Source organism: Chironomus tepperi, unplaced genomic scaffold (genome assembly GCF_022539635.2).
Source record: "Chironomus tepperi strain 1889 unplaced genomic scaffold, CSIRO-AGI_Ctep_v1 contig_365, whole genome shotgun sequence".
Lineage (NCBI taxonomy): Eukaryota > Metazoa > Arthropoda > Insecta > Diptera > Chironomidae > Chironomus > Chironomus tepperi.
The window spans coordinates 371,174-397,559 of record NW_027226487.1 but is presented as its reverse complement, the minus strand read 5'-3'; the positions used below and the strand labels follow the sequence as shown (position 1 = coordinate 397,559).

The 26,386-nt window shown below is 33.4% G+C and overlaps 1 protein-coding gene across 2 annotated transcripts in view; it reads right to left on the bottom strand.

Moving 5' to 3' along the window:
• LOC139095600 (uncharacterized) overlaps positions 1 to 25,921 on the bottom strand; it is a 54,361-nt gene extending 28,440 nt beyond the window's left edge. For both annotated transcript variants that reach the window (XM_070646985.1, XM_070646986.1), the window contains exon 1: positions 25,709 to 25,921. In XM_070646985.1, the coding sequence (XP_070503086.1) occupies positions 25,709 to 25,754 (46 nt within the window). In that variant the 5' untranslated portion in view covers positions 25,755 to 25,921. The remainder of the gene's footprint in view (positions 1 to 25,708) is intronic.
• Between the last annotated feature and the right edge of the window lie 465 nt (positions 25,922 to 26,386).

The following is a 26,386-nucleotide window of genomic DNA, read 5'->3' as shown; positions in this document are numbered from 1 at the left end:
AAATGCACTACAATGAAATAAATCGATAAAAAAACAGTACTTTTGAAGTAATTTTTTTTTTTTTGACTTTTTTTTATGGCAAGAAACATTCCGAGGCCATATACGATAAATTGCAGAATTTCATGTGACATGATGATATGTAAGCATGTATATGTTGTATATGGTTGCTATTATGTACGAAATTGAGCTACGAATATATATTTTTTTGGTATTTTATTGTGTTGACGACGGCCGTTGTTTTGTTGGAAATTGATTGTCATTTTGACATCAGTCCTTGACATCGGGACATTGGAAAGAAGAAATGTTACGTTGATGATTGGCATATATTATTGTGATTTACTCAAATTTTTGATCGGATTTTTTTTTGAAGGGGTTGGTGAGTTGATTGGGGGTAGGGGGATATGGATTAGGGGATGTGATTGGGTATGAATGTTAGATTGACGTTTGGCTTGGGGTTTTGAGGGATTTTCTGACGAATTTAGGTCCAAAAATAGTTGCAATTAGGTATTATTGGATGTGATTCGAGATGATAGTTAGATTGACATTCTGGTTGGGGTTTTAGGGGGTTGTCTTGTGTATTTGGGGCCAAAAATGGAGAAAATTCGGTACCCGAGAAGCACAGAGTGACAGCTATGACACTAATGATAGATTGACATTGTTCTTGAGGTTCTAGGGGATTGTCTTGTGTATTTAGGTCCAAAAATGGTTGCAATTGGGTACCCGAGAAGCATAGAGTAGCAGTTAGGGCTTTGCTACGTCACCATGTTCAAAGTCACCTGCAAGGAGGCCCTAACGGTACCCAAACGGCTGATTTCAGTCAATTTTCATGACAAAACCCAAAATTCATCACATTATGCTCCTCTAGGTACATTTCATCTCCAAAAAATGCAAGAAAAATTCCAAAAAATTCCACAAATTTTGCCATTCTGCACAACAATTCCTACAACAACATCCACCAACCCCAGCAATATTAAATCCACTAACTCAACAATTTTCATTTAAAATTCCCTTTTGCATTTCTATTTTGCCCTAGAAACATTTTCCCTACAACAATCACGTTTCATAACAATAAAGTACTCTTTATAATGTCAATGTCAATATGACACTCAAAAAATATGAAAATTTTTCATTCAAAAATTCCACATTCATTCTACATGTTTGTGTACATAATTAAATTTACAACAAAGCAATGAAAAATAAATTTTTTTTTCCATTTTGGAATCAAAATGTGAATTTTGTGTGGGGGAGGGTTAAATAAAAGGCAATAATTTCTGTTAAAAGACTTGAATATAAATTTTATGTGTGCTGCTTGATGTGCTGTTTTGTGTCACTTATAAGGGAGTTGTTTGGTTGTGATGTGAGGTTGCTGATAAGATTGTGAGTTTGTTACTTGTTATAATGACTTATTTAGGGTTCTGATGAGTCTTATTCCCCTTTTTGATTACATAATCCACCAAAATCAAAAATGCTCCAAAAATGCGGAACCGGTCTGTTCCGATCAAAATCTGATTAACCAGTAGTACACCTTCTGAAGTTCTTGGAAGGAAAAAAGGTCAAAGAATCTCATAAAACTGCTAGAGATCCTCATGTGACCCAAGAGATTCTCATTGGACAGGAGAGCGTCTCAGTTGACTCCAGAGAATTTAATTTGGTCAAAAAAAGTCCAATCACCAAAAACCTCAATAAAATTCAATTTCCCGAATGACATCACTTCCAAACAACCCCCACACGCCAATTTTATTTCATTACCATCTGTGCTTTGTTTGCAAATTTAAGAGAATTAAAGCAATGATTGTGAAATAAATTTAAATTTACATGGAATTTATTTGTCTCCATACAAAGTCACTGTTGCTGTTTTTCCTCACTACAAAACATCAGCAAAACATTATTTCTATGTCGGATTTGGATAAGCTTGGATGAAATATTGATTTATAAAACTTCAAGATACATTAGCTGATGTATCATGGGATATATATTCTGACAACTAATGTCTAGACTGTTAAAAGTTAGTTTGTTATGTGGAATTTTATTTTTGATTTGAAGTAAATTGGATAGAGATATATCCCATGTGACTTTTGGAATGTATATTTATATTTTTACCAAGTCACTGCATGACTTATCAATCAGTTTTTCCTGTTCAAAATTGACAGAACATCAGAAATGCTGAGTCAAGTTCGTTAAATGTTGAAGTCAGAAATTATGACAAGAAAATCAATTAAAGCAACGATTTTGATCGCTTCCGCCTCTTTTATTCCATTTTCTCGTTATGCTTTATGTCCATTTCATTTGAATTATCTATTATTGGACATCATAATGAGTTGGAAAAGTAAACCTGAGCAGCATATATCCGAGCTGGAGAACCGACATCGAGCCGGAAAGCCGACATCGAGCCGGAATGCCGACATCGAGCCGGAAAGCCGATATCGAGCCGGAAAGCCGATATCGAGTTGGAAAGCCGACATCGAGCCGGAAAGCCGACAACGAGCCGGAAAGCCGACATCGAGCCGGAAAGCCGACATCGAGCTGGAGAACCGAAATCGAGCCGGAGAACCAAAATCGAGCCGAAATCGACCGAGACCAAAACTACAGAGGAAGCCTCAATCTCGACCATCTCAAGACCCCTCAATTGTGCCGCTCGGGTAAGCTTATTATTGACTATCTACATTTACAGTTGAATGAATTATTGTGTGGATGATGTTCGTTAATAATAATGGCTTTAAATGGATTATTGGAAAATTCATTGTCATTTATGCTGTTGATTCTTGTTTGATGAATTGAAGGAATTATTCAGAAATACTAAATTAACTTAGACATTAGTTTGAGTTGAACTATAAGCTGACTTTTGAGAGATATGAGGGGATATGAGGAATGGAATTTAGGTGTGTTGGTGGTGTAAGGTGACTTAGATGAACTTCCTGTCTTTCCTACTATCTTGGATAGTACAAATCGGGTAATCGAACAAAAATCAGACCCAGATCACCATGACTCCGACGTTTGACTTAAAAACTACACCAAATCACGCATTCTGCATTTTGAATCGATTAACTGGCGCTATTTGGGTATTGTAGGGACTTTGGAATTATAACATGGCACAACAGATAACTCATAAGTTCACATGATAGGATTCCATAGCTAAAATCGGATTCTCGAGCTGCAAAATGCGACAAACTGCCTGTTTTACCATAAAAATGCGTTGAAATCAAGCGTCATGGTGTCATCTGGGTAACTTCGCATCTTACCATTGAAACGATGCATAAAGACGTTATAGTAAGCATGCAGTGATGTTCTTGAGTGTACATTAAGGATTTTGTGTCTTGCTTCCTAACTCTTATTGGTCAATGAACCTTTAAAATCCTTATTTTCAAATAAATCATAGCCATAATTTATCAGACTAAGACTCAATCATTATTAATATCCATCAAAACAAAAAGGAAAAGTTTCTGAAGATTATGTCTCATTAAGACACCCCATCCTCCTGCCTTAATTATCAAATTATTCTCGACTAGTATCAAAAATAATTACAAAAACCACACCTTGGTCTCTAGCATTTTCGATGAAAATTCCTTCCTGTGGTTTATTGATTGAAATTTTATCGAAAATCATTATTTCAATTAACCTTATGATCACTGTAGACTAATTATAATTATATTGTGGTAATTACTCATTGGATAACTATACCGGATGGTAAGAAAATCAATAAAATACCACAAAATAAATTTTTTGGTTTAAAGGGATATATTGGAAATTTGATATCACATCATGAATATATTAAAGAGGACTTTTTCTTATTCATACCTTTAAATAATTTCATATTCTATTAAGGCTTTATCCTTAATAGAGTTGTATGGGGGTGTTTGGATGTTGTGTAACAGAGTTGACATCCAGATAAGAACATTCAAGAAATGCTTGCTGATTTACGAGTCTCTGCAGGCCTCACCTGTAGAAGTCGGCAATCTTCGGAAAGGCTAATCGGAAGAAATCGGAATCCTTCGGAAGAAGTCGGAAACATTCGGAAGAAGTCGGAAACCTTCGGAAGAAGTCGGAAACCTTCAGAAGAAGTCGGAAACCTTCGGAGGAAGTCGGAAACCTTCGGAAGAAGTCGGAATCCTTCGGAAGAAGCAAACGGCGTAAAATGGCAACCTTCAAAAGGGGCCGAAGTCGGAAAGCGACAACGTTCGGAAGAGGCCGACGTCGGAAGTCGGCAACCTTCGGAAGAGGCCGACGTCGGAAATCGGCAACCTTCGGAAGAGGCCGACGTCGGAAATCGGCAACCTTCGGAAACGGCCGACGTCGGAAGGAAGTCAACCGGCGTAAGTCATCGGAATCACCGTAATGCGTTGTTATCTTCAACATAGTAGTAAGTCCCTCTCAACCAATCTCTCCCTTCTACCTAAGAGTGACATAACCTCCAAATCATCCCCATCACAACAAAATTGAATATTTTTGGGTATGTGAAAATTTATCAAATCATTCAGGCATTAAAGATATTCATCCCAGGCACTATAAAATTTTCATCTTATTTGCTTTATGTGAGGTCACATAACAATCTTCATCGTCTAAGCAATATTCAGGTTTTCATTCACTAGCTTCGCCTTTTTTTCTACTATACATATTGTTACTCGTACGGCATATAAAAAAGCTCAATGATTGAGAGGCTCAACAGAGGGTAAAAAATATATATTATATATATATTCGATATCGATCCTACTTTTGTAGATGTGTGTGTGTGCAGGTCTGTATGTGTGCAGTTACGTTTACTGTTCCTATTTTTGGATTTCATTCAGTTTTCGCCACTTGTGACATTTTTTTTCTCGTTTCTCTTTTGTTTCCTCTTCACAACAAGCGAGAGAGAATAAAAAAGTTTGGATTGTGCCTTTTATAGCTACATTGTTGCTAGGACATTCGAAAAAAAACTCTGATGTAATTGTTCGATGTGAGGAAATGGAATGAACTGGAGATTAAATTGAACTCGGAGAATATTTTTCGACTTTTTTTTGGGAAGCTTTAATCCAGTTTTTGGTAGAAAATGAGCTTTAAATGTTGGTTTAAAGCAGTGATGGGCAGTATGTGTATCGTGGGATTATTACCAAAATTATTGAAGATGTCATGACCCGTATGTCGTGTGCATTTTCAATCAAAGCTATCCCACCACTGGAGCCCACTAGTGTGTCGCTGCACACAGGTTGTTCAAACTGTGTCGCAATACAAAGGTTGCTCGCACTTTGTTGCAACACAAAGGTTGCTCGTACTTCGTTGTGACACAAAGGTTGCTTGTACTGTGTTGTGACACAAAAGTTGCTCGTACTGCGTTGCAACAAAGGTTGCTCACACTAGTGTGCTGTGGCTTACAGGTTACTCACATTAGTGTGCTGTGGCTGACAGGCTGCTCACACTAGTGGACCATAGAACACGGGTTGCCCTTACTAGTGTGCAAAGAAAAACGAGTTATCCATACTAGTGTATTGCAACACATAGGTTGTTCACATTTATGTGCTTCAGCTTACAAGTTGCTCACAATAGTACACCATGGTACACAGGTTTCCCCCACTAGTGTGCCATGGAACACAGGTTTTCCCCACTAATGTGCCATGTAACACGGGTTACCCACATTAGTGTGTTGCAACATAAAGGTTGCGCAACACAAGTGTGCTGTGGTTTACAGGTTGCTCATTCTAGTGTACCGGGACACATATGTTGCCCATCACTGCTTTACATCGTTGATGGACCATCACATCAATCCCATTCCAACAGCTTTTACCATCAAATCCACTCTACAAAATGTAGTTGCATTAAAAAATTCCCAATAAAAAAAAATCCCTCAAAAGTATCTAAAATAATGTTAAAAGCTCTTTAAAATCACTTGAACAGACAATATTGACCATATCCTCTCAAAAAGCATAAATATCTAAACAAAATATCATAATAAAATTGCGCCACTCTGTATTTTATGTTATGATATAGTAGAGTGCTTTTTTCTCTCCATCATACCTCATTGCCTTACAATTCGAATTCTGTGTTCATTCCTTTATATGACTGGTGTTATTTATTGTTCCACATTTTCCATGCCATTTTCGAAATGATATTAATAATAACATTATTGCTTCATGCCATACGATACAGCACAAGAAGTTTATCGATTGTGGATGTTTGGAAGTAAATTGTGAGTTTGAAAGCGCAGCTTTTGGTGTTTTTCTAGCTTTTGTAATCAACCCCGAGGTTATTGAGAGACTTAAACATATTTTTTCTGATATAGGTCGATTGCTGAAAGGTAGAAATGTTCCTTCCTTTGATTATCTTCAAAAAAGTTCATGTAATGTAAATAAAAAATTGTGAAAATGGAATGAGAACTTGAATATTCAATCATAAAATTTTTAATGGAATTTGACCTTTAGATGTTTGAATTTTTTGAGCTGTTCTGTATTAGCTGTGATGGAGGGTGATGGTTGAAGTTAATCGATTGGAAATTTGTTTAGTCAGTTTTTGAAGGTTGTTGATTTTTTGGATAATTATTCATTTTCATTTAGTCGTATTTGAAGTAAATTTGAAGCTAGCTAAGTCATTTATTTAGGGCAATTCAGTTTGTTTAGGGAATTTTGAACACGAATAGCAAAAAGACAAATAACATACACTATTGAAGGGCATGATAAAATGCTATCAGATTAGTCAAAATTTTGAACGAATTTTGATCCTGGGGACCGATCATTTATTAAGTTCGTTATTCTACAACGCAATAAATGAATGGCCCACAAATTGATTTTGGATCGATTAACCGACTTATGCTATTCGGGATTCTATTAAGAAACAAAATTTGCCCAAAAATCAGACATAAGTGGTTCTGCGTAGAAGGAGTTCAATGTCGATTCTCCCGAATAACACAAGTCGCTTAATCGTTCATTGATCCGGCCTCAGTTTAGCGTGACTGTGGCATATTGCTGGATTTAAACTTAATTCGCCGCTAAGTCAGATTCAAGCAGGCCTGAAGTCGGATTTTAGATTTATTAACCAATCTATGCTTTTTGGGTCTGGTTTTGCTTGGAAAATTCAACATGACTGCATATGAAATTTGAGTGGACTTCGAAGTCAAAAGCAATCTTCATGGTGAATTTATAATCATAAACAGACATTGGCCAAGAAGTCACAACAGTCAAAAGACGAGTAATTCGTCATGAATCCGAATAAATTATGCGTTATCATTGAATTCACGTCAAATTTTAACTACACCGGTGTCACGACATCTCTAAATTGGCTAAAATAGAAGAATTTTGGGAAAACATTATGGTTCGGCCAAGAACAGTAGATTTACATTTTCTACATTTGTGCAGGCCTGTAGTTTTCGGCCAAACATTATAGTGCGTCAAAGGCTACAAGCCTGCTTTTTTTGTCCGCAAGCCATCAGTTTTAGACGAACCCTAGACAAAACATCCTAGCAAAAGGGAGGAGACCGACTTTCATGGATGCAAACCAGCATTTCGATTTAGATTCACAGCAAATTCCTTCAAAATATGACGAAAGAATTTTATGTCAACATTTTCTTAATTTTCCACAAAGCAACTACACAAAATTATCTTTCCACGTTTTTCATATTCTTCTATTCAGCCATAGGGCAGCAGGAGATCATTTTCCAGAAAAAAAAGAAAGAGGAATTTGTGGTAAAAAAAAAAATTGTTTTGTGTTGGAGTATTTAAAAAAGACTGAAATATAAAGGACATTTGGAATGATGAAGGAGCTTGGAATTTAATAACTTTTTTTTATGCTGCTTGTGTCCCTGGTTGTTTCTATTTTGCGTTGGATACAAAGAAATTCCATTTAAATTGGTAAATTAATTTTTTTTTCATAGAATTGCAAATTGCTGGGGCTTTCATGATAAAGGAACAGTGGAAAAAAGCTCCCTTTTGTGATGGAGAAAATTCCGTCCTCTAATTGCTTATTGTCACAACTGATAGAGCAGCTATTCCTTAGATGATGAAAAGGAATTTAATATAAAAAAAATCACAAAAATTCTTTACCTGATTGTTTATGAAAAAATGGAAGTAAGAATCTTGGTAATTATTTTGAATAAAAGTGGATTGAAAGGATTTCATGTCTCTTTGTCAATCAAACCACAATCCACAGTATCCATTGACACTAAAAATATCTAAGTCATCAAAAGAATTTGTTGGATTTATTGCTTCTTTTGAGGATATTCTTACTTTGACTTTTTATATTAATTAACATGGATATTCCCATAACTAATAAAATATTTATAAACACAATGCTGCTTTGTGATAAATTTTTAATTTAGCCTAAGTAATTGTGTCAGAGATGGAACAGCGATTAAGCACCCGAATCCAACTAGACTTTCCCATTTGGTTTCTTTCTAGAACAATCGAAGAATCTCCTCTATATAACAAGAAGCTACAAAATGATAAGTGACAAACAATAGCGACAGCTTCAATTATTACACAAAATCAGATCCAGTTAAAAGCCACAATAAAAAAGAATGGAATTTATCCTTGCATCACGATTTCACAACTTTTTATAGTCTTCATTAAAATTGGAATTTTACATTGGCATTTTTTACATTTTCTTTGTTGTATTGTCGTGTTGCAGATTATTAAAAACCATTAAAATTCATGATGAAAAAAAGTATTTCGAGGACAATAAGTAAGTTGTGAATTGCATTATTATACTTCTTGAATAATAAATGTTTTATATTAATATTCTGAAAAGTTAAAAATTGGCTAGATATTTATATAATTAATTATTTAAGATGGAGAGCCTTGAGGGACAGTTGACGCTGTTTATGGTGTTATTAATTCGTAGATGACGCCATACCGAGACTCAAAATAGCGATCCTGAAAATTGAATGATCCATATCTATTTCATTAAGGTTCATTGAGGATTATTGCAGATGAATTTTTGTTAAAAATACCCCGAAAAATCACATGGGTCATAAATGACTGAAAATCCGACTCAGATCACCGTGATTCTTGCTTCAGCACCATGCCTAAGTCAAATTGACCTGGGGTCGAATTTTCAGCCATTTCTACAACATGTGCTTGCAAGGTGTATGATGACAGATGTGCTTTTAGTCTACTGCAGTGGTAATGGTACATTAGTGTGTCGCGACACATTGGTGGCTCATCAAAGCGCTACTATGAAGCTGTGGATGCTTACGAATCTAGAATGAAGCTGTTGATCAGGACAGTCATGCATTTGGTAGTGGAAGGAGACTGGTTCACAATTGATATTTATGGCCAGCGAAGTAAGTAATCAAGCTTAAAAACCTATCACAAATGCCAGCTAAGTCTTCAAACTCAAACCGTTGTTTACCCTCCATAGCCATTTAATTTTCAAATATTAAAAGCTTCATAATTTTTAATAAATATTTACAAACAAGATTTATTGATGTACATAACCTTAAAATACCCCCAAAAAAAGTCTTCATCATTAATATGAGCTACACATAAAAAGAAAGAAACTCAATTTATTTCTCTTTAGACAACATTTGCAAAAGCACTTAAGTCTCAACTTTTTTTAATTGAATGTGACATGAACATCTGCAATTTGAAAATTAAAAATTTTTTTGAACTTGCTAACATCATCAAAAAAAGTAAAAAATATAAAGAAATTTACATAAAAATTGTTTTATGTTTCCCTTTTTTTTTAGAAAAGCATTTTTGTGCTCATTCATCATAAATAAATATGTTCTCATATATCCATTACGAGAAGCATGAGAAAGCAGGAGAGAAAAAAATTAATTGAAGCTATAAATCTGCCTTACCAGGTAACATTTTCATTGCTTAACTTTTGGTTGTAAAATTACATTAGTGTGGACAGGGGGTGGGTTGTTACTGTTGGATAATTGTATGGAAAATTCTAGGTAAAATTAGTAAGAATTTCTTGGTATTCTATGTCTGAATATGGATAGTGATAATTATCTAGAATTTGTAACATAAACACTTTTGGATAATTTCGATTGAAAATGAATGAATTTGAAATTTTTTGGTAATTTTCTAGGAATTTACTAATCAAAGTTTAAGGCAATTTTGGGGAAAATTAGTAAGAATTATGGAAAATCAGACTCAACAATTATCTTTGTTATATTGATGCTATTAAGTAGACTAAACAATGGGTTTTAGGGTTATCAAAGATAACCATAGCTGCAGCACATGCTCTTCAGTTACTGTAGTTTTTCTGGTATGAAGGTTCTTAACTGAGAGCTTTCAAGTCACTTTGAGACTGAGATTAATGATTTTTAACCTAGTAAATGCGTACCAGAGTTTAACGAAGGTGAGCCAGAACCTAGTGAAGACATCCTTGACCTACGCACTCAAATCCAGACATACAATTTACAGTCGAATCGGAATCACATTGATAAGAATCTTATGATGACATTGCTGTCTGTAGACTAGACCAGAAGGTTGTAAGTCGCATTTGTAACGCATAAAATTCGAAAAAGAACAAGTGAAAAAATTCACCTGCCGAGTCTCGAACCCATGATCGCTGCGTCGGTGTTCAATGATTTTATATCATAAGCACCAAACCTTTCCGCCACCGAGCCACTTTGAGTCACAAAGACAATCTCGGTTTTAACTCAATCAGATCTTATAATTTCTTATCAAATGGCACAAGTTGGTTAATCAATCCAAAATTGAACACGAGGCCAAGGTGACTCTGACTTGGTGTCGGATACCAGATTAATCGATCCAAAAACCAATACTAGGGCGACATGAGCTTGGTGTCAGATTCCACAAATTCACGATATCAAGAAGAATTTGATATCGTGACAATCCCGAAATCAATCTAGTCTGTATAACCCTTTCTTTTAACTCCAGTCTATTACCCCCTAACAAAATCACCACAAAACCCATCACCAACCCCCATCCACCACACACACACCTCTATTTCAATAATTTTGCCATTCCATCCTAATTTAAATAATTTTTTTTGACATTAAATCGTGATGGCTTGTTGATGTTGCTGATGACTATAAGAAGCTTTTTAAATTAACCTCTCTCTCTCGATGAGAATAAAGTGAAAATAATGCCATTAAAATTAGCATATAAATTAGATTCTACCTGCGGGATAATTTAGTGTCACAATTTATAGAAAAATCTAACAATTATTCTTAATTTAATTTAATTTTTTGTATTATTTTTTGTCAATTTTTGTATTCGCAAAGTTCAAAAAAAGATGGAACTTAATGAAGATAATTAAAAACTTTTTAATCTAATTCGTTGTCATAATCATGATAATTTAAAAAAATTATCAAAAAAAAGAAATGTTTTTTAACTGAAAAAAATTTGTCTTTTGGGAGGAATTAGGGGAAAGTTTTTTTGTTGTGTGCGATTAAAATTAGGGTGGCTAGAGGATGCAAAAAAATGTAGAAAATAATTAAAATTCCAAAAAAAATATTTTCATTCCTGGGCTTGAACCCGGACCTTCAATACGAAAATGTTCAAAATTTGTCAAAAGTTTCAAAATTTGTCAAAAATTCCAAATTTTGTCAAAAATTCCAAAATTTGTCAAAAGTTCAAAAACTTGTCAAAAATTCCAAAATTTGTCAAAAAATCAAAATTTTTCAAAAGTTCCAAAATTTGTCAAAAATCCAAATTTGTGTGAACTTTTCGACTTTTTGAAAAATTGGGACATTTGGGAGGCTTTGTTGTACACAGCATCAAGGTTGAAAAGTACACCACCATCACGACAAAAAGCTCCGACAGCAGTTGGCCGCCCTAGATAAAATAATTTTTTTATCATAATTTAATTTAGTTTCGGGAAAAAAGGAGATGAAAAATCCTTTTTTGAGGCATTTTATCTTCATACAGAACTTTTTTTTTGTGCCGTCTATCCAACAGGTGGTTATTTTTTACTATATAAAAAATGTATTATGTCAGGTATAAATGGAAAGATGAAGCAATGACAGAAGCAGAGATATCATCAAAAAAGGCTTTCGAGATATAATCTTAATTTCAACTAACTGCTACTATGTTTTTTGGAAGACTTCTACAATTAGTTGAGGTGTATTCAGAGAGGCAAACTCACCACAGAGTTGGTATTGGTGACAGCAAACGATGAAGGTCAACAAATTGCAGACTAAAAGCGACATGAATGACTGATTTCACTATCTTGTTGCTAATTGGAACAAAGACGCGCATACGTGCCAAAGATTCTGTGCTCAATCCCAGGCCATGTCTAATTTTGAACTGAACTTGTCCTCAAACTGAACTTATCCCTAAACAGAACTTGTCCCTTAAACTGAAGTAGCCCTCAAACTGAATAGGCCTTCAAACTGGATAAGTCCTCAAACTGAACTTATCCTCAAACTGAACTTATCCTCAAACTGAACTTATCCTCAAACTGAACTTGTTCTTATACTAAACTTTTCCTCAAACTGAACTTATCTACAAACTTATTCCCAGGCGGAACTTGTTTTCAAACTCAATTTGTCCTCATACTGAGAATTTATTAGGATTTTATGACGGACTTGTGTCCTTGCAATGTGTAGAGCTTGCAAGTGGTTCGGATCCAACTGTAAACCGTAGGTCTAAAAGGTGTGGTACAACATATTATTAATCGCAGTGCTTCCAGTTCAGTAGTTCAACAAATAAGAGAGAATCCAACCTCTGACTACAACATAGACATCCATCACATATTCAAGTTCCTTGACACCACCACATTCCTTTGACTACCTTCCCGTCATCTCCGTCCACAAACACCCAACTTCCAAAAGTCAACGACCCTAAAAAAATTAATGCAACACTCAAACGAATGCTACAAAATGACTAAATAAGCTAAAACTAACTCATTTCACATTTCCCTTAATAAGCACACACATCACATACCTTAAAAAGGAACTCCTGTTCAAAAAAGAAAAATCCTTCACAAAATACAAGTTGAGATTAATTACGAAATGTTTTATGTTTTGAATGTTAATTAAGATGAGAAAGCTTAAAAACTTGTACACTTGACGTTATGGGATGCGGAAGGAAAAGAAAAGTTTTTTTTTTTTATTTTTTGTGAAAAGTTTGATGCACATATATAAATATTTTTCTACAGGAACGAGCATTTCCTTGAAAAAATAACTTTTTGTGCACTGAGGATGATATATTGTGACATTTTGTGAGGCGCATCACGTTTTGTGCTTTAATGAAATGCAATTTTGGAAGTTGAGAAAAGTTTGGAATTATTTTTGAGAAGGTGAAGAGTTTTGGGAGAGTATCCAGTTATCTTAGCAGGTAGAGACATCACTTTTAGGTACCAATGTGGTATTTCTGTACCATGGAAGCATGCTCTTTTAGGGTTAATACTTGAAATTTGGACGTGGAAATGAAGAAAAATTCAGCGCAAGGCCAGGATGAATCTTATTTTAGCTAGATTTCGATGAAATTTAGTCTGAAACTACCTCTAAACCCCTGATAACTATATTAAAAACTGTATTGAATCCAGAGCAACCTATTATGAATGACGTCGTGACAAATGGGGTCAATAGGGTTGTCATTTCACTTACTCATGTGACCAATTGTTTGATATATTCTGGAGTGTACACCACTATAAGGGTACCTATTAGGTTGAATTCTAAGTCGTAATTTGCCTATGACAAGCCTACTAGAAGGCATGATACAGCTAAGTACCTATCTGACAACTCAGGCCATGAAGATTTTTGAGACAAAATTTGCAGAATTCCAATGTCAAGGCGCCTGGAATAAGGACATTAGTAGACACGTCTGGAATTCGGACTCAAGTAAAGATAGCTGGAATCCAGAATCCAGTGGAGTTGCCTTTTCGAACTTTTGGAGTACAAACTCCCAAAATTCTGTCAATTCTGATTTTGAGGGTTAGTCCCTCCCTCCTTATTTTAGCTTTTTGATTACAAAAATTGAGTTTCACATGAGGCTTATCACCATGGTGTGCTATGACGCAAAAAAGAGTAGTGGAATCTCTAGACATAGCAAACAAAACAATCCCCAAGAACAATTTTCCTTTCATCATAAAGCTAATAACCAAAAAACACAACAAAACTTCAGCATAAAGCTTGTGTAAAAAAATTTTACAGCAAAATAACCACACGCATCATTCCTCAAGCACATATCACATCATATTCTCAAAGTATCTCATAAAAAACAGTTTGTGGCATAAAAAAAATAAATCTCATATTTTGTCTCACTCCAAATTTGCTCCAAATATCTGTTCATTATGATTTTTTACGTCAAACTTCCTTTTCACTTGAAAGTGTCAAAAAACAACACAATGAAAGTAAATAAAAGGGGAATAAGGATGTGAGTGAATAGAGAAACTGTTTATATGGAGACACACGAGAGCATAAAGAAACACGTTTTATATTACAGACATCCTTCGTCGTGTGTTTTTATTCCTGCGTGTTCTTATCATTTACTTCATTCTCTTTTGAGTGTGATTCAGGGCTTTTGTACAAGCTAAATGGAGAGAATGAACAATTTTTAAGGAAAAGAAGACACAAAAAAAAACTTGAAATCAAACTTAAAAGCAGAGTTGCAATTTGGCATAGGTAAAAACCGTACAAATTCTTAATAATTTGTTTGGTTTGAAGTTAAAACCATACAAAATGTCAATATTTATTACAAAACCATATAAATTATCAAGAAATTGCACGGAAATTCTACGCAGAGTTACAAAGCACACATCTGTGATAAGCAAAAACCATACAAATTCTTAATAATGTGTATTTTTTTATTTCAAAACCATACAAATTGTCAAGAAATTGTATGCAAAGTTGAAAGCAGGCATCTGTCATTGGTAATAACCGTACAATTTCTTGGTAATTTGTAAGGTTTTGTAAGTATTTCTTTCACAATATCAGGAAATTGTACGGTTTTTGTATGTCACAAGCGCCTGCTTTGAAACTCTGAATGCAATTTCTGTACAATTCTTTGATAATTTTTATGGTTTAAGAACAAAAACTCAAAATTTATTACAAAACCATACAAATGATCAAGGAATTGTATGGAAATTGTACGATGTTGCAAAGCAGGCATAGGCAAAAACCATACAATTTCTAATTTTTCTTGATCATTTGTATGGTTTTGTAGACAGAACTACAAATTGTAAGGTTTTTGTCTGTACCAGATGTTGCCTCCTTCCCAACTCTGCTTGCCTTCAAACTTAAAAGGTTAGAATCAAATATTTGATTAGCCAAACCAAACAAATGGCACAGAAAAGGTTTTTTTTTTTTGAAAAATGTTCTGTTGAAGTATTTGCTTGGGCCATTAAGTGAAGTTTGTAAAAGTTTGTTTGTGTTGGAAAAATAATTTGAGAGCTTATTTATGTTGGTACTTTTAAGGTATCAGAATTTTCTAAGTCTATAAAGGCATACCTAAAGTTTGGTTGACTTTGACGGACTTTTATTCTACATTTATGGATCTTTATTTCCATCCATAGATATGGTAGAAGTAGAAGTGTATAAGTTGACGTATAGGGTCACTTTGGAGTATTCCCGAGGTGTTGACTCAAGAGGACACTGTCGATCCTCTTGGTCCTTGTATATACTGTATCCAAATAGAAATTTAATGGACCGTTCACTTAAAATTAAGAATCTTCTGCTTAATGCTTGTCAGATACATAATATTTGATAAATACAACATATGTACTGTCTGTGTTGAATCTGCTACCGTCGATATGAAAGATCAATTTTTAAATGCATTTGTCCGTATTAACGACAAAATGACATGTTGTACGTGAATTCAAGACTTAAATTGCTTAAGACAGTAACCAAGCTTATATTATAGTCCCAAAACTTCTAACCAAAGAAGATGGGAAGCTGTGAACTATTGTCATTTTAACAACAATTCATCCTTTTTAACAGACAATGAGTATACCAGCCTAATTTTGTGAGCATACCCCTCACTGAGCATTTGTCTGTTCGGATATGAAAATGATTGGTAAATTATAGGACTCTGATTGGAATTAATTGTACGTCCTCATACAATGATGATTACAAATCTTTGGTCAGTTGTCTAACTACTGGACCACACAGATCCGGTCATAAGACTGATATGGCTCTGACTTGATACCAGATTCTTATGAATTACGGCAACATGCCTCATACTCGCGTGACTTTGACATAGTACCGAATTCGGTATCAAATCAGAGTCATGTTGAAATTATGTCGAATGCTGTATCAATTAACCGACTTGTGCTATTCGGATCAGTTCTCAACCAGGAAGGCACATGACGTCTAGTCCAGATTCGATGAAATTCGGCCTCAGACCAGAGTCGAGTCGATTTAACTTCTAGAATCCCAACTCTTTAATAAAATCAACTGCGAACCCTGGCTAAGAACATCCAAAAATTCCTCCCCAACACCCCTGAATTTCCATTATTCAAAATTATTTCTTCCTCAACTCATTCAAAAGCTTTTCTTCGCACTCAAAAAAATATGAAAAAAATGAAGGAAATTTGCAAAAAAAAAAAAAAAACTTTTCTTTTCTTATGTGAGAAAAATTTTCCACATGAATTCACGTGAAATGTCTTTATGGCATATTCCTCTTATCCTACGTTCGTATTTGTATGAATAAAATAAAAAAGCACATAGACACGCCGAGCATAGATATGATGAATAATAGGAAAGAATTGTAAGAAACTTTATGGCATGAATTCTTTGTAGCTTAAACTTTCACGTAATTTAACATTCACAAAGAGAAAATTTATGTTGCTTTACATGTTATGCTGTTATGATGTATGATGTATTTACATAAAAACTTCAACGCGTCTAATAAAAATATGAGAAACTTTTTTGTGTTGTGTAACACGACAAGCGCGCGATTTCCGCTCTGTTTTCATCCTTAATATAACAATTGTTTGCCTTTTGTGCCATTATGTGGATATATAGTGAATATTCATTTGTTTTTTGAATGGCTGAATGCCAATTTGTATGCTCAGTGATTTAAAAATTTATTTCTTCTCTTTGTCTAGTTCCGTGGATTTAGATTCTTCTTCCTTTTTTTATATGTTGTGAAGTAATTGTGTGGTGAGTTGAAATTGAAGATTAACGTGTCCCTGAGGTACTGTTAGGGAAGCTCGCTTCTATCATCAAATCGATAAAATTAAATGAGATGTAGCAAGGAAGTGATGAAATTTCTTTTTTTTTTGGCTTTTATTAGACTTTAAAAGTTAAAGATGTGTGAAATTTAAGAACTGTGGATTAGGATTTGATAAGAATTGGGGAAGTTTGAATTAAATTGGGCAATTTTGAAGTAGATTTGAGTAAATTAGAACAAAATTTAATACTTTAAATTAGGATAAAGCAATTTAGAACAGAATTAAGCTACTTTGAGTCTAGAATTGAGCAAATTAGAACAGAATTGAGCAACTTAAAAATGAATTGAGCTCCTTTGAAACTAGAATTGAGCAAATTTGAACAGAATTGAGCAATTTAGAACAGAAATGAGCAATTTAGAACAAATTTGAGTAATTTCGAACAGAGTTGAGCAATTTAGAACTGAACTGAGCTACTTTAGAACAGAAATGAGCAATTTAGAACAAAATTGAGCAATTTAGAACAGAATCGAGCTATTTAGAACAGAATTGAGTAATTTCGAAAAGAACTGAGCAATTTAGAACAAAATTGAGCAATTTAGAACAAAATTGAGCAATTTAGAACAGAATCGAGCAACTTAGAACTGAACTGAGCAATTTAGAACCAAATTGAGCTATTTTGAGTATAGAATTGAGCAATTTAGAACAGAATTGAGCAACTAAGGACAGAATTGAGCAATTAAGAACAGAATTGAGCTACATTGAGCAGCAATTTAGATCAAAATCTATCAAAATTGAACAATTTAACACAAAATTGATCAAATTAAAACAATTCCAAATCAAACTCCACCAAAATGAAAATCCCTAATCAAAATCCAATTACCCCAAATCCAATTATTTATCCCCTCATCCAATAATCCAAAACATCTCATTATATCTTAACATAAATTTTCAATCTCCTCCACTAAATCACTATAAAAACAAAAAAAGCAGAGAAAACAGTCCCAACCAAAATTAATTCAACCTTCAACAACAACCCCGACGTGACTTTTCAGATTTTTATTTTTTTTCGTACTCCAGTTACCCACTTTCACTGTTTTTACAACTTTTTCCTTACACATACGAGGAAAAAAAATGTTTTTTTACAACATTAACCAATAAATTATTTTTATGGCACGCCGAATGTATGTATATGTATATGTGTGGTTATGTTAAAATTACAGTCTTCTCCCATAGCACATTCATCGTTGATTTAGAGTTCTTTTGACAGTAATTGCTTGCATTCTTATAAGAAAAATTCTTCAATTCAGCATGGATAGGACCGGTACTTTAAGACATATTTCAAGAATAATTCAATTTCATATGAAGATTAAAGTCATAGTTGATTGTAATTAAGGATGAATTATAGATGAGGTTGTGGATGGAGGTTGACAAAATTTGTTCAAATTTCGAATTTCCCCTCGAGTCATTAAAAATTTAAATGAATTTTTACGACTTGATATAAAGTCAATAAATTATCCCTTTATACAATACCACTAGCAAGGCTTTATATCACTATAGAAGTTCACAATTAAATTATACCTTTTTCATCTCGATATTTTGATGTAGGATGTAGAAATTATCATCGTTTATACATCTACAATATCAAATTACAAAACTTTTCTTTTGTGTCAACAGATTTACAGAAATTTTCCACCTTAATTGCTCTACAAACTGTTTAGAAGTCTTTTCTGACTTACTGGAAGAATATTTACCTTAACCCAAAAAATTGTTTGTGACTTTTGGGAAGATTGCTAGAGTTTGGTGTATGCTATGCTATTGTTTGTAGTTTTAACCGAAAGTGTGGCATGTTTATCAGTTTTGAATGCAGTTTAAAGGAGACATTGAATGGAAACTTAAATTGCTGCGCTTTTGGTGGTCTTGAAGAAAAACCGAATCACATAGGGGTTGAAACTTTACTTATTGAATATGAGTTTGTGTTGTTGTGAATATTGTGTTGCTTAATAGTTTTTTAAATGATGTTCAATATTCAATGTTAAAAAAACTGAAAATCGATAAACTGTAAGACACAGTCAAAAACTAAAAGCCTGAGGCTCTTAAATACTGGAAATGTTGATTTTTGGCTCTTAGATGAACTCTTCAAATGACATTTCAGTTAGAAAAAAGAACTATTATTTAATTTTGAGTCTTGAACATCAGTTTAATTAATTCAGTGCTTTAATTTTCATATATAAGACAACTAAGCTACTGAGTCATATGGATATTTTAATATAGAGAGTCAAAAACCACCAAATACTGTCTGTTTCCGAACTTCATTACTAAGGATGTCAATCTTCTGGTTGAAATGTATACAGTTCCGTGATTCAGACAATTTTGATCACAGGTTTGAAAATCTTAAGCTCAACGTGTTAGCTAGGACAACGCTATGTCGCCGGATTAACTACAAAATGTCCCAAAAAATACCGTTGTTGATGTATCCCGTCAAGCAAGTTTTTTGATTATTAAATCTCAATGTTGTCCAAAACAATCCCAATTGTGCAAAACTTAGAAATGTTCCGATTTTTCCAAAAATATCCCGATATTTTAAGAAAATCCTCTGGTCACCCTAACTGACGGCTGCTTTTAGTCCATTTTTACGACATAAAATGAAGTCTTTCGTGATGTCCATCTCGAGATTATATCTTATTTTACAAATTAAAGATATCATTTCTAATTCCATATATATTCCATATATCATGAAATCATATATAAGAAAACAATGCAATTCTCATATCAAGTCAATCAATCTTCACAAAAGTACCCCTCATCAGCCTTTTTAACTCAAAACTTCCACACACACACAAAATTATATCTTCTTCCCCTCCAACCATTACGGAAGCAAAAAAAAAAAGAAAATCTTTTTCCCTCAAATATAAACCCTACTTCATTCAACACTATTAACATCCTTAAAATATCTCTTACATATACGATATAATAATATTTGCCAAGAATAATAAAAACTTTTTTGTTGAAGGATTACTGAATATTTGATTAAGACTTTGCGGTCGCATGAGCAATAGATACAATTCACATATATGCGCTACAATTTAATTAAATTGATGAAATTATTAAGACGATGTGGCTTCCTTTTTGGAAGTTTTTTAGTCAGAGTTGCAAAACAGATGGCTGTGACAGGCAAAAACCGTACAAATTCTTGATAATTTGTGAGGTTTTATAAGAAAAAACATAAATTGTCAAGAATTTGTACGGTTTCGATCTGTCAAAAGCATAAATCGTACAAATTCTTGATAATATGTGTGGTTTTGTAAGAAAATCCATACAAATTATCAAGAATTTGTACTGTTTTTGATTGTCATAGACCCAAACCATACAAATTCTTGATAACTTGTGAGGTTTTGCAAGAAAAACCAAGAATTTGTACGGTTTTTGACTGTGACAGACGAAAACAGTTCAAATTCTTGATAATTTGTGAGGTTTTGTAAGGAACACTTTATAAATTATCAAGAATTTGTACTGTTTTCGCCTGTTATAGACCAAAACCGTACAAATTCTTGATAATTGTCAACGGCACCTATTTCCCAACCCTGTTTTTGACTATAAAATTGAGAAAATTTTGATTAAAAATTTCAAACACGCTTCTTTTAGAGATTAGAGGTGAAAAATTCTGTGTTGTGATTGATGTGAGATTCATTCGAATGTGAAATTTTGGCTAATGTTAAGATACAGCCAAGCGTATGTGAAAAATGATAAAGAAGATGTTTGTGGGTATAAAAAAAAATACTTCAGGATATTTTAAATCCTATTCGTGATGAAATTTTCCTTCTGAGAATATCTGACGTTTGATATTTCTACTGCTTGCTTTTAAGGCTGGATGAAAAAAAAAAATAAAACTTGAGAAGTTAAGCGGATGAAAATTGAGTGTTGAATGTCTGTTTTGTGTATGGAGATTTTTACTGGCAGATGTTTTAGAAAGTTGAAAGTTTTAAAGTGGGAGATTTGAGGTTTATTTTTAGATGTGAGTTTTCGCATCTGCAGCACGTGTATTGAGGGTTTATTAAAAATTGCATTTTTGCTTTGACACGGTTAAAATCTAGTCCCATACCAGAATCTTGTCTGTCTAGAGCCGGATTATGGATCGATAAACCGACTTAGGGAAACGAATCAAACTTAGGGATTATTCAACTATTACGTAACATTATGTATTGGATTTGTATATCCAAAAAATGGGAGTGTTGCCTTCCAAATCCAATCTATTTCCCCTCATTATGCTCCCTACAATATGCATTGTTCACAACATATTAAAATCTATCTAAAAATAATCAGATTTATCAAGAAAGTTTTCCACAACTTTTTAGTCATAAACACAAAAATTCATGAATATTTCAACATCTACCTTCCCTTTATTCCCCCAGGAAATCCAAAACCAATTAAAATTCACCTCTCTAAGCACCCTCAACTCCCCTCAATTCATCTACATCACATTAATTGCTTTCAAAACTTATCAAAACATCAAAAAAATATTACATTAACATATATCCAAAAATACAAAATCAGATATTTCCAACAAAATCCACTCAAGTTTACATAAAATCCACTCAAATATAAAAAAAATTTTCCCGAATAATTTTTGAAATCACACTTTATGAATTCTTGTTTGTAAACCGTTTATATACACACAAAAAAATTGTTATTTTTTATCAGAAATGGAAGCACTTCGGGGTATTTTACATTTTGATTATAATGAATTGAAAATTTTTCTCTTCCTCATCATTTGTTGAAAGGCTGCCTGAATGTGAAAAACCAAATTTGATTGAAATAAGAAGGAAAAAATTATTCAAATTTAATCCATATAAGAAGATGCTGAATTGTGAATATAATTTTGAAAATATGTTTTTTTGCATTTTTTGGTGATCTTATTAGAGCTGATTTTATCAAGATTTAATAGATTTTCGTATTTTTGAAGATTTTAGGTCACTAGGAAATGTTTTTTCAAGTCCTGGAAAGCAAACGATGTAAAAATGGACCAAAATCTGTCTTCAGGTCAGCGCGGCTCTAGTTTCAGGTCAGATTGAATGCAATCTTGCTCTAAGCCAGTGTCAAATCAGCCTGGCGCTCGATTTTAGGCAAAAAAAGGCACACAACGAAGAAATTGCCATAAATCCAACTCCAGATCAGCATGACTCAAGCCTTAGACCAGATTCAATGAAATCCGGTTTCAGGCAAGAGTCTAGTTGATCTGGGACTCGATTCTTGACAAAAAAAGGCACATAACCTAGAATTTGCTAAAAACTCAGCTCCAGGTCAGCTTAGCTCCATGTCACATTTAATGAAATCCGACCTAAAGCCAGAGTCAAATCGACATGGTGCTCGATTTTTGACAAAAAAAGGCACAGAACGTATAAATGCAAAAAATCCGGTCCCAGGTCTGCTTGGCTCTAGACTCAAGTCAAATTCAATGCAATTCGACTTTATGCCAGAGTCAAATTGACCTGGGACTCGATTTTTGACAAAAATAAGGCACACAGCCTAGAATTTGCTGAAAACCAAGCTTCAGGTCAGCGAGATTCTTGTCCCTGACTAGATTCAACGAAATCCGGTCTAATCCAAGAGTCTAGTCAACCTGAACCTTGATTTTCGTCCATTCCTACCCCCTATGCTTTCCGTCACTCACTTTAATGTCAATCTCATCTCACAACATTTACTGCACATTTCTATCAATTCAACTCTTTCAAAAATTCCCTTTTTGCCTCACCCTCATTAATTATTCTTTTTAATTAAAGCACGTACCTTTTGAAAAGGCTTCTTAAATTCTCCGAAGGCACCTGATCCACTCAAAAGATATCTTATCAGATAACAACAACAAAAAAATCACATCTTCCTCATCATGCCATGATAATGAAGCAATCTCTCTAGTATTCTAATCAAAAAAAATCTTCATATTCAAATGCCTCGCAATCTTTCTTCGTTTATTTAATCTCTGCTAGTTCATTTAAATTTCATATGTGCTATAAAGTATGAATGAGAAATTTTTGCTTTGTAAAACAAAAAGAAAGTGATTTTTTGAGGAAATTGGGGTGGTTTTAAGTGATGTCTGGAAAATTGGAGGAATAAACTTCCAATAGTTCAGATATCTGAAGGTTTGTAGCTTTACGTTATAGATGTGTTGCTTGGTTATTGATGATTTAATAGGGTTCGTCAAAACTGTATGCGCATATGCGTGCATACGCATATGCGTGCATATATGCGCATACATATGCATATGTATGCATTTTTGTTTGCATACAAATTAATACAATTTTTTTGATTTTTCAATATTTAACTTTTACAAAACTCCAGAAAGTGTGTTTTTTAGCATTAACTAACTAATATCAATATGAAAAACTAAGAAAATACTAATATTCCCAGTTAATTCTCTTATTTTAGGAAGAATAAAACCCTATAAAATGTAATGTTCTGAAAAGTTTTCTTAAATTAGGATAAACGCCTTAATTAATGCATTTTTCCGCGTAATTTTAATGAAATTAAGATGAAAAACTCAAAAAATATGATTTTCACCTCTAATTTTCATTTACCAGATTAAAAAAATGATTTTTACGAATTATTAATTTAAATTTGTATGCATTTGTATGCATTGTATGCGCATACTGTATTCGCATACATTTGTACTGTATGCGCATGTATGCACATGTATGCGCATATTTGTCGAACCCTATGATTTAATAAGTGAAAATTCGTCAGATCTTCTGAATTTTGCATTAAGTTGAGTTGAATTTTCTGCAAAAAATCTAAATTTACTTAAAAATTCAAATAATCTGCTTGATTTTCATCGAAAAATTTAAGTGAGGACTTTTGATCTTCAATTAATGGTTTTCTAAGTCTCAGAAGTCAGTAATTGCCGATAATCCGGCCTCAAATAAGCCTGTCTCTAGCTTCAGTTCAGATTGAATGCAATCCAACTTTAGACCAGAATAAAATTGGGATGGTGCTCGATTTTTGGCAATATAAAGGCACACAACGTAGAAATTGTCGAAAATCCAGCTTCAAGTCAGTCTGTCTCTAGCCTAATGTCAGATTCCATAAAATCAAGCTTAAGGCTAGAGTCAAATAGGCTGTATTATATATGCTAATATGGGAATGTTTATATGAAATACCGCGGTATTTAGCGATATTTAGCGGTATTTGTATGGATACATGGTTTCTAAGTCTGGAATAGTTCCAAATTCGTCATTTTTCGACCTTAGGCTTCGTTATTAACAAGACTTGAACAAGACATAATGTCAAGTTGTCCACTCGTGTCATTTTTTGAATAATATCTGATCAAACTATTCTAACACATAAAATTGAATATTTTATCTGAGAATCTTGACTAGAAATACATCTTTGTCATGCATACACATTAATAAGGCCGAAATATACTTTAGAAACCGGCCAAAGTAAGGATATAAAATATTAATTAATTCTCATTAGATTTTATCTGTCCAAGAAAATATGTTCAATAATATAAAACCTTGATAAAACCCCATCACGAATGACGGTTGGAAATTAATTTAAGGTATACTAGGACTTTTGTGAGGAATTGTATATTTATTGTAAATTTCAAAATTTTTATAAAAAACTTATTTATTATTATAAAAATTCGAAGTGATTAAAAAAACGGGAAAGAGCCAGGTATGCTTTCTCGAAATCCCAGTACGGGATTTCCCAGAATTTTTCTGGGTCGGGAAATCTCGAGATATCCCGATCCCGATCCCGATAGCGAGAAAGCATAGAGTTAAGGGGTTCTCTTTAGTCGTTTTGTTGCCACTACATAAGACTCACGTGCGCCTCAGCCAAAAAAGTAATGAATACAGAGTATATTAAAACTTAGCACCTGAGTTTCTCAAAACTGTATTAAATAAATAGTGCCGGAAGGAATTTATGAAGAACAATGAATTTCTGAGTACACAAATAATAATTTTGTAGCGTTCCTGATTTTCATCTAAATTAATCCTAACTACATTAAACAAAATTTTCAGTAAAGATTCAATTTCAGCTCTCAAACTTCTTTGTATCAACATATAGCATCAATTGTCAAAATCACTCTCACTTTATGTATCACAAGTAGGTACCACAAGGAGAACAGAGTCAGGTGGAAGGCATTTTGTAATAACATAGGCTACAAGAAGGAGCATGGTTCCAGTAAGTAAGTATCACAAGTAGAGTCCTAGACCAAATTTAGAGCTCTAGATCCACTGTACAATTCACTACAGATCCCAACATCTTTGTCTTCTTTTATTTTTCCATACACAAATTTATCAACATTGTATCAATTTTGGATATACCCAAAATAGTAAAATTCCACATCACATCACAAGAAATCCCCACAAAGAGTAGTAACATAAGGAAGACAAAAAAAAATTTAAATTGCAAATTAAATTCAAATTTTTTTTTTTTTTTTAAAAAAAGAAGTAAAATCTGATTAAAGTTCATTTCCTCAGATTCCCTGCTGTTTGATATGTTCATAGTCGTATATACATCACATGTCAAGGTGGAGGAAAAAAGGCGACGAAGAAGAACTTTCAATTTCTTTACTCCACATGCATGTAGCGCGAGTTTTATAATGAGGTAGTGTGAGGACATGCTGTGTATGTCTCACAATGTATAAGATGACAATGAGAATTATAAATTTGAGAATTGTTAGGTAGGGGAGGAAATAGAACAATTTTTGTTTTACCTTCGAGCATTGCTAATACTAATCCAATTATCCAAAACTTATACATGCTGCAGCACTGACTTTAATATTAAACACAAAATTAAATAAAATTGTCAAAAAATTCTTTTTTTTAGGGAATTTTTAAATCAAAATATTTTTCATCGACGGCGCCTTCACTTTCCTCCTTTATGCTGTTTACTTAATGACTGTTTATATAACAATGAAATTATTTTATTTCGTGTCTTTTTCATGCAAAATTCCATTTGTTTATTTTATATCGTAGATTATTGAAAATTTATTTAAATTTATTATTTTTTTGGTCTATTTTTCACATCCTTTCCATGATTTATTGTTCCTTTTTTATCCTTAAAAATTTCATTTTTTTTCTCACTTTTTTATTATTTTTTTTTTCACTTTTTGACAATAAAAAAATTTCGCACGCGATTCTTAAAAAAGTCCTTTATTTTATCATGAAACTCAAAAAAAAAATGCCTTTTGCCTTCGACACGTTCAAATCGACAACGGGAACTGAGCGTAAATATTCGAAAATTGCTGTCTTTATAGCGAGAGAATCACTTCCAAATGCACTTTTTTTCCCGTTGCTGTATGTGGAAATAATTTTACAAATTTATGAATGAGTGTCACGTTTTTCGGCAAATAACAATGGAGATGAGCATGCGCGGGAAATCATTCCATGCT